Source organism: Notolepis coatsorum, assembly GCF_963971535.1.
Source record: "Notolepis coatsorum genome assembly, chromosome: 16".
NCBI lineage: Eukaryota > Metazoa > Chordata > Actinopteri > Aulopiformes > Paralepididae > Notolepis > Notolepis coatsorum.
In genome coordinates, this window is record NC_140180.1 from 31,775,060 (window position 1) to 31,790,130 (window position 15,071).

Sequence of the window (15,071 nt, forward strand, 5' to 3'; positions counted from 1 at the left end):
GCCATATATATATGCGCTGTGAACAAATAGTACCATTCGTATTTCGCCAGACGTATTCCTACGCGGAACCGGGCTTGTAACGACATGTTCGTCGGCACGATTGAACTTGAACCAAGGGGCTTGGCTGCTGGCGCCAGGTTCTTGTCCAATGGTAGAATGAAACTATTATGGGCTGTTAGTAGACTAAAGGGATATTCAGTGTATATGTACAAGGAATATACAAGGGATATCAAACGATATACAAATACTATTAAATATATATCCATAAATAAATATATATATAGGGCGGCTAGGTGGTGTAGTGGGCAAGGCACTCGCCACCAGTGTGGAGACGCTAGGATTCGCGTGTTCGAATCCAGCTCTCCACATTGTTTTTCAGTTTGGCTGGTCGTCCGCAGTAATACACATTGGCCGTATTACGGGGAGGGAAAACTGAAGGGTGGGGATCGAACGTTGTGAACAAGCGACTCCTACAAGTCGGTTGGTGCGCCTGCGCAGTAGAATCAGGAAGTGTCGGGGGCAGCGTGAGCCTCCCACGCGTTACTCCTCGACACTGAGAGATCGAGCTGCGCAGGTGAAAAGATGCGACTGCTGTTACCTCAAGTACCGGAGGGGACTTGTGCTATGTATGACTTAGTCCACATTGCAGCCGGCTTGTGGGAGGCAAGAAACAGCGTTCGTGACAGGGGAGGGTTGAATTGGATGATACGAAATTGGGATGGGAGAAAATATGGAAAATGGGAGAAAAAGTGGATCAAAAAAAAAAAAATATATATATATATTCGGTTTAATCTGATCCTTCACAACAGTACCAAAGCACCTCAAAGGCACTAAAAACAAAATTACAAACATCTCAAAACAAACTGGTCAGACTACTGCTTGACCTTACTCCTAGAACCCACCTCACCCCTGCCCACTTTGACAACCTAGGATGGCTTAGAGTAGACGACAGAGTACAGCAACTTGCAATGGGCCTGGTCTACAAGATACACTACACCACCAAGGTACCCATGTACATGTCAAAATACTTACCAAAGGTCAGTGAATACCACGATCACAACACCAGAGGGAGCTCCACAAATCATGTTAAACCCAGATTCGGCTCAAACAAGGGACTAAACACGTTTCGCAATTATGCCACATGGAACGCCCTACCCAAAGCTGTAAAGGAATGTGAATCACTACCCACTTTCAAAACCACTCTCAAAGAACACCTACGGGAGACTGCAATTCGAAACTGGCCCCTGCAAATGTCCTAACCCAACCCCCTCCAATGTACAGTAAATTACCAAGTATGGCTTTGTCAATATTCCAATGTACAGAAAATGGGGGACCCTGATGTAAACAAGACGAAAGTCTTTCTCTGGTCTGCATCCCCTTAACAATTGTATGTATTGAGCTGTAGCCTACTGTACTGTACCCATTCTGCAATCTGTTAATAAAGTTTTCAATCAATCAATTCAATGGTCTATCGCCCTGCTCTAAAGATAAACTCTAAGCATAACCGACTTCGAAAGAGGGCCTAAGCATAACCAGTTCGAAACAAGGCGCCGGACATTAATAAAATGTTCAATCAATCAATCCAATAACACACGCTCACTTAAAACAGCGCACCTCCGAGCTGCTTCTATAGAAAGTAGGTTCGTGGCTGCCACAGGCTTGCCCAGTGGCGTGAATATTTTCCCTAATCGGGTTGTACTTCCGCGTTCGGTTTGCGCGATCTGATTGGCCACTGACGTTTCTGGTCATGTGACATGTGCCGATGTGCGCCAATCGTGTGACGACTAGTTCTATCACCGGTTAAGCTTAGGCACTCTTTTGAAGTTGGTTAAGGTTAGAGTTTGTCTTAGAGCAGGGCGATAGAACACCAGCCCTGATTTCAAACTCTAACCTTAAAGGTCAACCTCCACGTTGTATTTTTGTTCAATAAACAATGTGGACTAGGCCAACAGTGGCTTTCATGAAGAAGGGAAAAAAAAGTATTGAAATTGACCCAGTTTTAGCGTTTTTATCAAACATTTTGTCTGCCCAACACAATCACCACGCACGTGCATATTTTAATCAATGGTTCATAACGTGCGTGTGTAATCGAAATGATCGTCACAACAGGTGCAGGACAACAGGGGGCTCACCAGGGGGCGCTGAGAGTCACACAGCTAGTGGCAGGCAGAGAGCCTTGCTACCATAGATATATGCTTGCTACTACTAGCCGAATGGAAATGTATCTGTTTCACCTCACTATTGCTCCGTGATTATAGCCATCCATCCATCTCTAAAGCTAACCACTATTTGTAAAAGCCACAACCACGTTACCATATTTGTAATAATGTAAATCATTGTGTCGTTGTACACATATTGTGTTTATAACGTTAGTAGATAACATAGCTTAGCTTGGTAGCTATTGTGCTAACAACATATCCCGACATCCGGCTCGCTGGCCGGCATGAACGGCCGACCCAAAATGGTTCTCTCCTCTCTGTACACCCCGTCCCCACGGATGCCCTGCCGGGGGGCCCATGGACGCGACGGCGGCGGCAGCCGTAGGGTGCTCGAGCCCGTAAAGGCTAGTGTTACACGATAGCTATGAGCTAACTAGCGCTGCAGGCTCCGGCGCCCTGCGGCCGCCGCTGTTGTCGAGTCCACAAGCTCCTCCGCGGGGACGGGGGCACACAAAGAGGAGAGAACCACCCGCAGGGACGGCGGGCTATAGGCTAACGTCAGTGAGTGTAGTGGTCCCGACTGCGTGTAGCAGGGACGGCGGAGATATAGGCTAACTGTGATGCACCGAGTGAGCCACCATTGATCTAGTACTATGACCCGGACGGACATAAGGCATACGTTTCCTGAAGTGACGTCACGGCCGTGCTAGGCATAGCTATGGTGCTAGGTGCTAGCGTCTGATAAGCTTTTAGATTCGGCTCATTAATATGCACCTGTTGACCTGTTGTGATGTCGGCGTTTGATAAGCTTTTTTGATTCGCACGTGCATGTTATTCGTGCGTGGACCTTTTTAACTCTTTCAGAGTGGCATTTCCGGTGTCAAATGGAAAAAAATAAATAATGAAATTATATACCAATGATGTAAACTACCCATAATTGATCAGTAGGGTTTAACCTAGAGGTTGGGCTTTAACCAACTTCGAAAGAGTCGCCTAAGCTTAACCAGTGATAAACTAGGCGTTACATTTAGTCATTTAGCGTTAGGTAGTTTGCAGGCTGTTAGAGCCGGAAATAGGCACAGAACTAGGCGTCACACGATTGGCACACATGTCACATGACAAGAAACGTCAGTGGCAAATCAGATCGCGCAAACCGAACGCGGAAGTACAACCCCATTAGGGAAATCTTCACGCTGCCCAGTGAGAGGATTCTCCGGCGCTGCAGCTGGACCCTACTCGTACGCGTGTATGCAACTGAACTCTTTACGACAGTTTTGCGACGGCGTCGGTATTCGGTAACGAATCGGTTTGTGGTAGCTCAGCTGCCGCACGTGTTGTTTGTTTCGCGTGGAAGTTGAACTAGAGGCTGATCGGCGGAGCATATTTCGTAAGTAACGTCATATATTTAGATCATATGTCAACACATAGCATCACATGTTGCATGTAAAAGCAGTCAACATTTCAGTTAACTACCGTATGTGTTCAGGAGTGGTTTAACCAGCCATTGTAGCTCAAAGTAAACCGCCTTGCTAACATGTGTTAGCCGGAGCTGGCTGGCTCTCGTTGGCTCAGATGTGTGAGCTGTAACCACCGAGCGTAGTTAGAAACCAGGACCAGCTAACATAAAGGAACACTTCACCAACAATAATTAATTAATTATGCTCTCATATATTCCAAAACGATCAACCGTCTTGTAAACATGAATTCTGTGTGAGTTATTGGGTTAAGTTGTGTATTCTAAAAGTAAGGTCTCAAATACAGCTCAGTGAAATAATGAAAAATGCCATGGCCCTCGTGCGTGATTAAAGGAAAACTCTAACATTTTGTGAAATTAGCTTATTTGGCATCTACCCTGGAGTTAGACAAGAAGATACATACCCCTTTTCTACTCTGTGCATGCAGTAGGAGTAGGAAGATACGCACCGTTAGCCTAGCTTAGCGTCAGCCACTGGAAGTAGGTTCCTCCATTAGCCTAGTTCCCAACGTCTTCCTACTCCTACTGCATGCACAGAGAAGAAAAAGGGTATGTATCTTCTTGTCTAACTCCAGGGTAGATGGCAAATAAGCTAATTTCCCAAAATGTTGGAGTTGTCCTTTAAAGGATAACTCCACTATTTTGGGAAATTAGCTTATTTAACATCTTCCCTGGAGTTAGACAAGAAGATACATACCTTTTTTGTCTCTGTGCGTGCATTTTAGCTTTGGGAATAGACGCTCCGTTAGCATAGCTTAGCTTCATCACTGGAAGTGAGGCAGGACCGTAGCCTTACAGTGCCTTACAGTGTATTGCAAGGTCTGACATTGACCAAACTTGATATGCATGACCTTGGTGGGTTCTAGGTCAACTCCTGCAAAGGGGGTCAATGTCAGACTTTGCAATAAAAAGTTAGGGGGCTAATAACCCTTGCCATAATTTCAGTGCGCCCCCTAACTTTTGATTGCAAGGTCTGACATTGACCTCCTTTTCAGGAGTTGACCTAGAGCCCACCAAGGTCATGCATATCAAATTTGGTCAATGTCAGACCTTGCAATACACTGTAAGGCTACTGTCCTGCCTCACTTCCAGTGATGAAGCTAAGCTATGCTAACTGAGCGTCTATTCCCAAAGCTAAAATGCACGCACAGAGACAAAAAAAGGTATGTATCTTCTTGTCTAACTCCAGGGAAGATGTTAAATAAGCTAATTTCCCAAAATAGTGGAGTTCCCCTTTAACAGTTCTGGAAAGGCATATAGAAACCTATATTTTTACATTTTCTTCTGTACTTACTGAAATAATGTATGTTATTATCATGACATCTCAACTCTTATCTCAATAACTCTCAAACCACATTAATTTCTACAAGTGGACATAATCGATCCGTTTTATATTTTTTGCAGGGGTGTGAAAGGCTGCAATGAATAGAGCCTGGGTGCATGCATTGCATTGTAGGGATTACTTGTATTATTATACTTTATATTATTCATATCATTGGAATGTCTCCCTTTTTGTGTCTCCTGTACAGAGAAAACGTCAGTGTTGACAATGTCATTCAGAGGAGGTGGTGGTAGAGGCGGTGGAGGAGGATTCAGAGGTGGTAGAGGAGGAGACAGAGGTGGCGGTGGAGGATACGGTGGTCGAGGAGGTGGCGGTGGAGGATATGGTGGTCGAGGAGGAGGTGGTGGAGGAGGGTTCCGTGGGGGCGGCAGAGGTGGAGGTGGAGGCGGTTGGCAAGACTATGGGCCCCCCGAAAGAGTTATCCGTAAGTGACCCTTCACACTAATGCTCTTCAATATGACAAACGTGAACTGGACCATCGGTTGTCTTGAAGGAACCCGCCAACATCATTGGAAATGCGCTTCACAGTTTTCTCTCCAGAGTCAGACAAGAAGATGGATATCAATTTCCTCTGTGCGTTCATTACGTGCGTCCGGCTGCAAGCTTGCCTAGCTTAGCACAAATTAATGGAAGTGGATACGGACCGCCAACTCCGGGAGAGGTGTTTAATTTGTGCTACGCTAGGCTAGCTTGCAGCCAGATAGAACGCACAGAGAGGAAATAGTAGCTATTAGGGGTGGAACGTAGCCCCTTTCGTGACTGATGCACAGAGTGAACCCACAGTCACTTGCTCCTCAATAGGAAACCAACGTATGTTGACCATGAAGGACTGGTTCTGGCCGAACCGTTCGTTATACAAGTATGACAGACATTTCAAAGGTACTCACAGTTGCACAAGGGTTTCTGACAAAAATACGGGATGGTTTGAAAGCTCGCCGTTGCTAATACATTTTTTAAATATTTTTTATAAACTGGTCAACACTGCTCAAAACGGCATTATTTGCGGCGTTGGCTGCCTGGTGGGCCTGCGCTGTGATCACAGCGCATGCGCATCATGCACCCAACGCCGAAAATAATGCCTTGTTGATCAGTTTATAAAATATATTTAAAATGTTTATTAGCAACGCCGAGCTTTCAAACCATCCCGTATTTTTGTCAGAAACCCTCGTGCAACTAACTGAGTACCTTTGAAATGTCTCTGTCATACTTGTATAACGAACGGTTCGGCCAGAACCAGTCCTTAATGGTCAACATACGTTGGTTTCCTATTGAGGAGCAAGTGACTGTGGATTCACTCGGTGCATCACAGTCACGAAAGGGGGGCTAGGGTGGAATGGTTCATAAAATCCACGGTTCGGTTCGTATCACAACGGTTTTGGGGTCACGGTTTTCGGTTCGGTATACGTTTGTTTTTTTTATAATTTTTTTTTAACACTACAAAAATGTAAACATGCTTCTCATTTATTTGAAAAAAATAAAGGTTTACAGCGGAGTATTAACTTAGTGCAAACAAACAAAATAATTAAACGTTTCTATTTTTGTGGCCACATTATAGACAAAGGCCATCAACATAAAGTATGCATATGCTCAACCAGCACTGGACTTTCCTTTCTTTAAAATAGCACACAAAAACGATGTCAATAATGTTTAAATTCCCTGATCGTCAGTTCTTAATGGAAAGATTCGTTTTCCGCTTGAAATTAAAGTGCAGTATTTGAAATACAATGAAAGGAATATGGCTGGATTTCTTATCAAAAGGAAAAGTGTCACTGTTATTTAAAATAAATAACCAAATTAGAAGGCCATCAATATAAAATGCAGCATAAATCAAACACACTGTACTGTTTCAAAACAACACTGCTCTGTTCATTCTATTTTTTAAAATACGTACATTGTCTGTCTACATTTATTTAAATATTGAGTGCAACACAGTAATTGTGAAACTGTGGTGGATTAACGTAATTCACCCGAGGAACAGTATCTGTTCAGGTTGGGGGGTCCGCACGGACAATTTAGCGTGTGGTACCTTCGTTCTCGACTCTACCTGCAGTGGAAGTGAAGTAGAGTCGAATCGAGTTGAAAAGTAGCAATATTCCCGGTTGGAGTTATTAGTGAACACAGTTGTATGATAGCCTTCTTGCATGTTGAATAAACGTCATTGTCTTTCGACATTCCCATTTTCTCCTCTGCTAGCTACGGTAACATTTCATTGATGTCTGTCTGATAATGATTTTACTGGCTGTATTGGAGCTGGGGGGCTACCAATGTGCGTTGTACTTGTAGCGTCACAAACCGTGCTAACGTTATGGCAAGATGTATGTAGGCCTATGTAATTAGTTAATGCCTATATTTTTCGTAAGTCGTAATGAAGATTGATTTTTATTGCGCTTGCCATTTCCACAAACTGACTACCACCTGCTGCTGCTGCCAGCAGCCGGCGTGTCACCTCTCCCACCTCCGTGCCAAATGAAGATTTTTTTTTGCGCATCCCCTCAACCGAACAATACACACATGCCCCAAACCGTGGAGGTCGTGCCGAACGGTGTACGGTTTGAATGCGTACCGTTCCACCCCTAGTAGCTATCTCTTATCTGACTCTGGAGAAGACTGTAAGCACATTCCATTAATGTTGGCATGTTCCTGTGAGAGTTGTTTTGAGTTATCAAATTGAGATGGTAGACTGGTATTTATTACCTGCCGCATATTTACCACAAAACTTAGATTAGACACAAACGGATGAGTTTCATACCCCCTCCTCACTACACAACCACTGCCAGTTTAGATTAGCAACAAAGAACAACCTCCTTGCTACGTAGACGCCTTACTTGTTTGTGTTTTTTCCCCATCAGCCGTCGGAGAGTTTGTGCACCCGTGCGAGGATGACATAGTGGTCAAGTGTACGACGGAAGAGAACAAGGTTCCCTACTTCAATGCCCCGGTGTACCTGGAGAACAAGGAGCAGATAGGGAAGGTGGATGAAATCTTCGGCCAGATACGTGACTTTGTATCCTTTTTGGTGGAGAGATATTGTTTGTCTAGTTGAACAACTTGCAGTGGTGATTGGAGAGGTATATATGCTGATCCCGGTATCGGTTTTGGGAGACTTGTCCGAGTACTATACAGAATTGGTTCTCAAATTCTTTCATGTCGAGGACCCCCAAATTGACACGAAATAGACCAGAGACCTTTTGTGCAACATGGCAGAAATCAAAGCAAATTCTTTAGTAATTTATGCACGTAATTATGTATAATATATAATAAATTTTACATTATGTATAATATAATATAAATTGTATTATACCTCAATCTTTTTAGTCTGACTCCAAACTAGTGGTCAAAGACGGTCTATATAACTTCCAGTAAACTCAATGGATCCATACTCTGTATCGGCCAATACTTCAAACGTATTAGGTAAGCGGAATCGGTATCGGCAGTGAAAACGTTCCTTGTGGGGAAATGTGAATTGCACTATTTAGTTAAGCTCATAATTCCTTAACCAAGTCCCACAGTATTTCTCTGTCAAACTCTCTGACAATATGAAGGCGTCGTCGTTCAAGAAACTACAGAAGGTATGAATTTTCACGTTTTGAATGTGTCCATATCTGTGGACACGTTCACTTGACTCACTTGGCTTTCGATGCCTGGGATGCTGTTGATAACCTTTTTATCCCAATTCCCACAGTTCTATATAGACCCAATGAAGCTCCTCCCACTCCAGAGGTTCCTTCCTAGACCCCCAGGAGAGAAGGGGCCCCCGAGGGGAGGACGTGGGGGACGAGGAGGCGGTAGAGGTGGAGGAAGAGGAGGTAAAATATCATCACATAAAACTGACCGGACTAGAGTTTTCATATCAATATCAAATTGTGACCATAAACGCAACACTGGCGGATGAGCAATGACTGATTTCTCCAGACAGAACAGTTCTCCAAAAGTAGTTTTCTGTTCCAGGGCATTCACGATTGCTGCATTTTAGTAATCATCAACTACTTACAAGGTGGGAACAGGGTGGAAAGGAACCCAACCTGAGCATGACACGAGCAAAATGGTCGCTGTGTGACTATAGTCAATTTAATTGAATTGCAGCCAGATGAGCTACAGCCAGAAAAACACAACATGCTCATTCATGGTCCCAATCGTCGAGATTGAATTGATCAGTATGATGCCTGATGATGGAAATATGGATTATATTTTGAAAATAACTGCAATTATCCTTTTAAAGGTGATTAACAGATGTTTTTAATTAATATTAATTGGGGCAGAAGTACAACATGTTAGAACAAAGCCCGCCCTGTGCTCATGCCTGTGCATTCATCGAGAACACGCTTCAAAATATTTTTGGGAGAGAGGTAGGGCTGTACCGAATGTCATTTTTTAACATTCAAAGCTTCTATTGAAGTATTTGAACTAAATGTCTGTAAAGAAAAGAAAAATCATTGAATTTTTTCTTCTTCTCTCAAACTAAATCCTCAATTTGAATAATTCAATAAATCCTCAATTGTCTGATTAAATTAGTATATATTTTTTATTAAATCAACTTTATTTTATGAATATAACTCATCAGTTTCGTCAACATAAATAATCCAATAAGGGCACGGTTGGTGAGAAAATTTATTAAAAAAATAATAATAATAATTTATTTGAATATTGACTTAGAATTCGAATGTCAACATTATGATCGAAGCTTCGAAGCATTCGGGACAGCCCTAGAGAGGTATTGCCAGGTTCTTTCCAGGCAACTCAATAAGGAAGTGAATGGAGCACGGAATATACAGCAACAAAAAAAACAGGCGGAGCACCATTTGCTTGTAAACACGGACATGTATATCTTGAGTTTGGTCGTTTTCCTGTAGCCATTGTTTTTGAAAGCTTATTCTGGAAAGCATTGTATAGCAGTGTACATAAAGACCCAGTGCCTCATCCGTAGCTAACAGTGTATTGCACTACCACAGGACCTAGCATGTCCTACCATGCTCTGTAAATAACAGATGTACAGATACCGATATGCCCTACTTTGTTACTTGTTATTGCACAATGTCGTTCTATTGGATTCTTATTATATATTACTATTGTAATTATGCACATCGTTGCGGGCAAGACCCCCCGCATTTCTCTGTATACTTGTATGCCGTGACAAATAAAACTCTTGTATCTTGTATCTATGAACGGTGCAGGCAGAGGGTTGGAGTACACTGGTGTACTTGTCCATTTCTCCAATTAGCATTGGTGATATTGGTCACAATATTTGGCCTTTTCTGAGTCCGGAAATGCACATTGGTAGTAACTGCAAAATGTATCAAAAGCTGCCTTGTTGAGCTTCCTGGTGCAGATTCTGGTGATGCCGCTCTCCCCAAATGCGTTCAAGCACCTTCTCATGAACACAGACATGATTGCATTGTAGGCTTTTTTCTAACATGTTGTGCTACACCTAAATAATATAAATGTTCACAAAATGGCTGTTCCCCTTTAACACTTTATAAGAGCATTTTCTCTTCTCCCTATGTTAGCTATCACATGGTTGTTATTACTCCATAGTCATTTTTCCTCTATAGAAAGCCTTCATGAATCTGTACGTTTTGGTAGGGTGTGTTGTACCAATATATACTAATGTGAAAATCCCACTTGAAGATGCCGTTCCCATCACTAGAAGCTGTCAGCTGAATGTCGTCCAATGGCCAAGATAAATCCTTGTAACAAGTCCACTGTTGTTTCCTGATGTCCAGGTGGATTCCGTGGTGGCAGGGGTGGAGGATTTGGAGGTGGAGGATTTGATAGAGGTGGACGAGGAGGAGGTGGACGAGGAGGAGGATTCAGGGGAAGGGGAGACCGTGGTGGCGGCCGTGGATTCCGAGGTTTGTCTAAAGGTTTTACTTTCAAAAATCAAACTAAAAACCTCTCTGGACATTGCATACATTTGGTCTCAGACTTGAACTTAAAAAAAATCTCGCCTAAAAGGAGTCCTTAAAGGGGAACTATTTTACTATTTCTTTCACTATTTGGGCACTTTTACACAATTCCTGTGAGTCTATGGAACACCTCTGTAATATATATATTTTTTTTATTCATTGTTTTGTATTTCTAATCAAGTCCTCAAAAACAGCATTTTTCTACCTCAAGATTTCGAGCTGTTTTGCAGCCGCAGCTGCAGGTGCCACCTAAACCACTGTGTGGCCTGCGCCGCCTGAACATTAACATGCAGCAGTGACTATATGACATCACATATAGGCACATTTTCAAACGACTCAGTTCAGTGAGGGTGAATATTGTGAGAGGAGAATTGGAAGAATGCGCCAATATGAGAATTTTGAGACATAGATCATATTAATATAAGTTCACATAGCTAGGAAACAATGCTAAACACTCAAAAAGGCCATTTATAAGATAGTTCCCCTTTAACACTTTGACTGCCGGGAGCCGTCTTTAGACGTCTTTGCTGGCCATGCTAAAGTTGCCGGGGGACGCTGTACGTCGTCTTTATATCAATATTTCAAAAATCTGCAATCGGATTCATAATGTCCCTCCGCTGGCCTGAGACACAAGTGTGATCTCCTCTCAATCCTCTAGCGGTTCAAGACCGCCATCTGGTGGCCGATCGGCAGATCGAAACCGGATGTCAACCTTTAACCCGGTAGGACTCACACCATATGGGGTCCGGGCACTCGCTAATGTTAGAGAGACTCCGTCTTCACACAGTGAACATCGATCGCTGCAAATAACTCGAAAAAACAACATGATTTGGACGTATATATTATTATACAACCTGGAAATGGACCGACTATTTCAACATCCCATAATGGAAAACTGTCTACCCCACGCTGATCGCCCAACGGCCCGCGGAGACTGGGGTGAGTTTTAGCGTGTAATATTACCGTGTTCGACACTAACTGCTATGATGAACATTTGACCCACATTAGATGATTGGTATAACGCTGCCCACGGAATTATAAACGCCCCCTCGCCCATCCGGTCAACATCAGATGACGTGTAGTAACTTCTAGAAGTACGTCTAGTTGGAATTTTTTATATCGCGCTGATTGCCATCAAACTGTATTTCATCATCAATATAATGCATTTGGGGCTATATATCACGTTCTGGAGAAAGCTGCAGAAAGAGATGAAAACATACTTATACATTAGACCATACTTTACTATGAATATGTGAATGAAAAAGTTTAACGTTGCTACACAATGAACAATACATATAGGACTTTGAATGGGCCCTAATAATGGCAATGTAGCAATAGAATTTAAAAAGTTATAGCCCTGCAAAGAAGGGGACTTTCTCCATAGACAAATAGCGCTGGCAATCTATGGTATATCATTAATTTAACCTTAGGCAACCAAAGTGTTAAGATCTTTGCATGAACGAGCTTTAGTGCAACTCTCAAGAATAAAATGTGTTACTTCTTGCAATCTACATCAATGACATCAATGGCAGTGTTGGCGTAGGGTCTGACCATAGTAACTATGAAACGACCCGACTCACTGAGACCAAGCACTGTTGAGACCGTACAGACCGCAAGAAGTATGAAACACGTTTTAAGCCTGATTCTGGGATGCAGAAGTTAAAGGGATTTATGACTCCGGTGAAGCCATAAATATAACAATGACATTTCACTGCTGAATGCTGCTCAATAGCCAATCAAATGTGCGGTTCCCTATAACTTAATGATGCATCATTCATTAGATTAATCATGGGATATAAAATGTGACTGAGCACAGTATCATATCATTCTGTTGTGAGCAGGGGACATGTGATTAGGCCTGCCACGATAACAAATTTTGCTGGGCGATTAATTGCCCCCGAAAATATCGCGATAAGCGATATTATTGCGACCGGTTAGAGAAATTTTTTTTGAGAAATTTATTTCCCAAAACTTTTATTTTGAAGCCCACCGCTCCGTCTTTTCCGGTGTTTTAGACTTTTATTTTGAAGCCCACCGACCGGACCGGAAGTATTGTTGTTATTATCCTAGCTTGCTGATGCTGCTGGTGGACTGGGGCCAGCTAACGTTAGCTTGCTGATGCTACTACTACTTCGACATGCTGCTAATGGGCTGGGGCCAGCTAACGTTAGCTTGCTGATGCTGCTGGTAGATCGACATGCTGCTAGTGGACTGGGGCCAGCTAACGTTAGCTTGCTGATGCTGCTGGTAGATCGACATGCTGCTAGTGGACTGGGGCCAGCTAACGTTAGCTTGCTGATGCTACTAGTAGATCGACATGAGCTAATGATAAAACAAATGTTGAGATTGTTGGTGAACAACTAACTTTAAGTTAGTTTTAACGTTAGCTACTAACGTTAAAACGCTAACGTTACACTACAAATAACGCTACTTGGTTAAAAGGAGCAACACTATTGAGAAATGTAGTTAAGCTATGTGGTGTTGCCCCACGGAGCTCCTGTGCTGTGCTCTCTGCTCTGTAGTAAAGCCAGCGGCCCGCCTCCCAACACGGACAGTGACTGACAAGGGGCACTGGTTCCGCCTCATTAAAACAAACGCGCAAATAGCAATTAATCGCGCCCGTCAAAATCATTGCATTAATTTTAATTATCGCGGCAATTAATCGATTTATTGCTTATCGCGGCAGGCCTACATGTGATAATTGAACATCAAATTGACAGTTTCTTGGGGTGCCGATTTGGAAATTGTTTTCGGAACTGGTCCTAAAAAAAGGTCCTTAAAAAAAATTGGCTGCATTATTTATTTAGATTGTTATGAATACATTCCCATGAATACATTACCATACATTTACAACCCCGAAAATGATGGCGGTTAAACTCAATCGGAGTTTAGTTAGCATTCTTAATCTTAACTAAACACACATTCTTACTTTTTGAACATTTGGAGAATGATTCTTTTTTTACCCTGAGCATTTGTAGAAACACTGGCCCTGGTTTTCCAGAAGCCTATTGGATGTATCACAAAGTGGGTAGTTATTTCACTGTAACTGAATTGTATTAGTTGTTTAGGTATTGGAAGCAGAACATATTAGCATTTGTTGTTATCGCTTGTGGAAGTTATTGGAGGCGTGAAGCTTTCTTCTTTAAATGTAATGTAGCACGTTTTATACAGCTACCTCGCAGTGCTTTTGGGAAGGACTAAAATAACCAGCTTTTGAAGTGGTATTTTTTTCCACTTGTCGTAAAAAAAAATTCACCCATTACACATTTTGTGTTCATTTCCATCTAGGTGGGAGATGATGAGGTGACGGAGACCATCAGATGGCATCAGCATCTCTCTTCACTGCTCCGCTCAAGGAAGACGTCACGACTCTGTACCAGAGCGCCGCTCTTTGGACTCGAGTCACTGAATATGAACATTGCATATTTTTTATACAACTTGAACGGAGTTTTCCATTTTTGTCTCTTTTGTACCAGCGTTGGATGAACGCTGGATATTTGTGGATTTTGTTTGGTGGGTCCATGTGTGTGTGCTGATGTGTAAAGAAATATTTACAGTCAAGGATCTTAAACACTGGTGGTCACTTTGTGATCGAGCAGATACTGTTGTGTTAATATCCTTAGCAATGTCACAGATTTTATAATTTGATAAGGATTTCAAGTTGATGGTGGGGTGAAACCCATGATGCATAAAGGCCATTTGGCTTTTATAAACCGGTTTATGAGAGAATCTGGGAAATGCATGGCTAATTTCACTTACTATCAGTTACAAATATTTTAATTCAATAAATTGAAAAGATCTCAAGCTAGTACTGTCACTTTTTATTAAGATACATTTTTGATTAATGATGCTTTACAGCTATGAGTCTCTGCATCTTCTTTTTTTTTATCCACTTTTTCTCCCATTTTCTATATTTTTCTCCCATCCCAATTTCGTATCATCCAATTCAACCCTCCCCTGTCACGAACGCTGTTTCTTGCCTCCCACAAGCCGGCTGCAATGTGGACTAAGGCAGTGGTTACACACTGTTTTTGTGCTCGTACATAGCACAAGTCCCCTCCGGTACTTGAGGTAACAGCAGTCGCATCTTTTCACCTGCGCAGCTCGATCTCTCAGTGGCGAGGAGTAACGCGTGGGAGGCTCACGCTGCCCCCGACACTTCCTGATTCTACTGCGCAGGCGCACCAACCGAC

The 15,071-nt window shown here is 42.7% G+C and overlaps 1 protein-coding gene across 1 annotated transcript; it reads left to right on the forward strand.

The window, feature by feature from the left end:
• Positions 1 to 5,182: 5,182 nt before the first annotated feature.
• gar1 (GAR1 homolog, ribonucleoprotein) lies at positions 5,183 to 14,686 on the forward strand (the record flags this gene model as incomplete). The annotated part of the gene is made up of 6 exons (XM_084332248.1): positions 5,183 to 5,399; positions 7,825 to 7,979; positions 8,485 to 8,544; positions 8,658 to 8,781; positions 10,696 to 10,824; positions 14,167 to 14,686. The coding sequence occupies 6 exons, from the start codon at positions 5,183 to 5,185 to the stop codon at positions 14,175 to 14,177; spliced, it is 696 nt and encodes a 231-aa protein (XP_084188374.1). The 3' UTR covers positions 14,178 to 14,686.
• Positions 14,687 to 15,071: the final 385 nt, after the last annotated feature.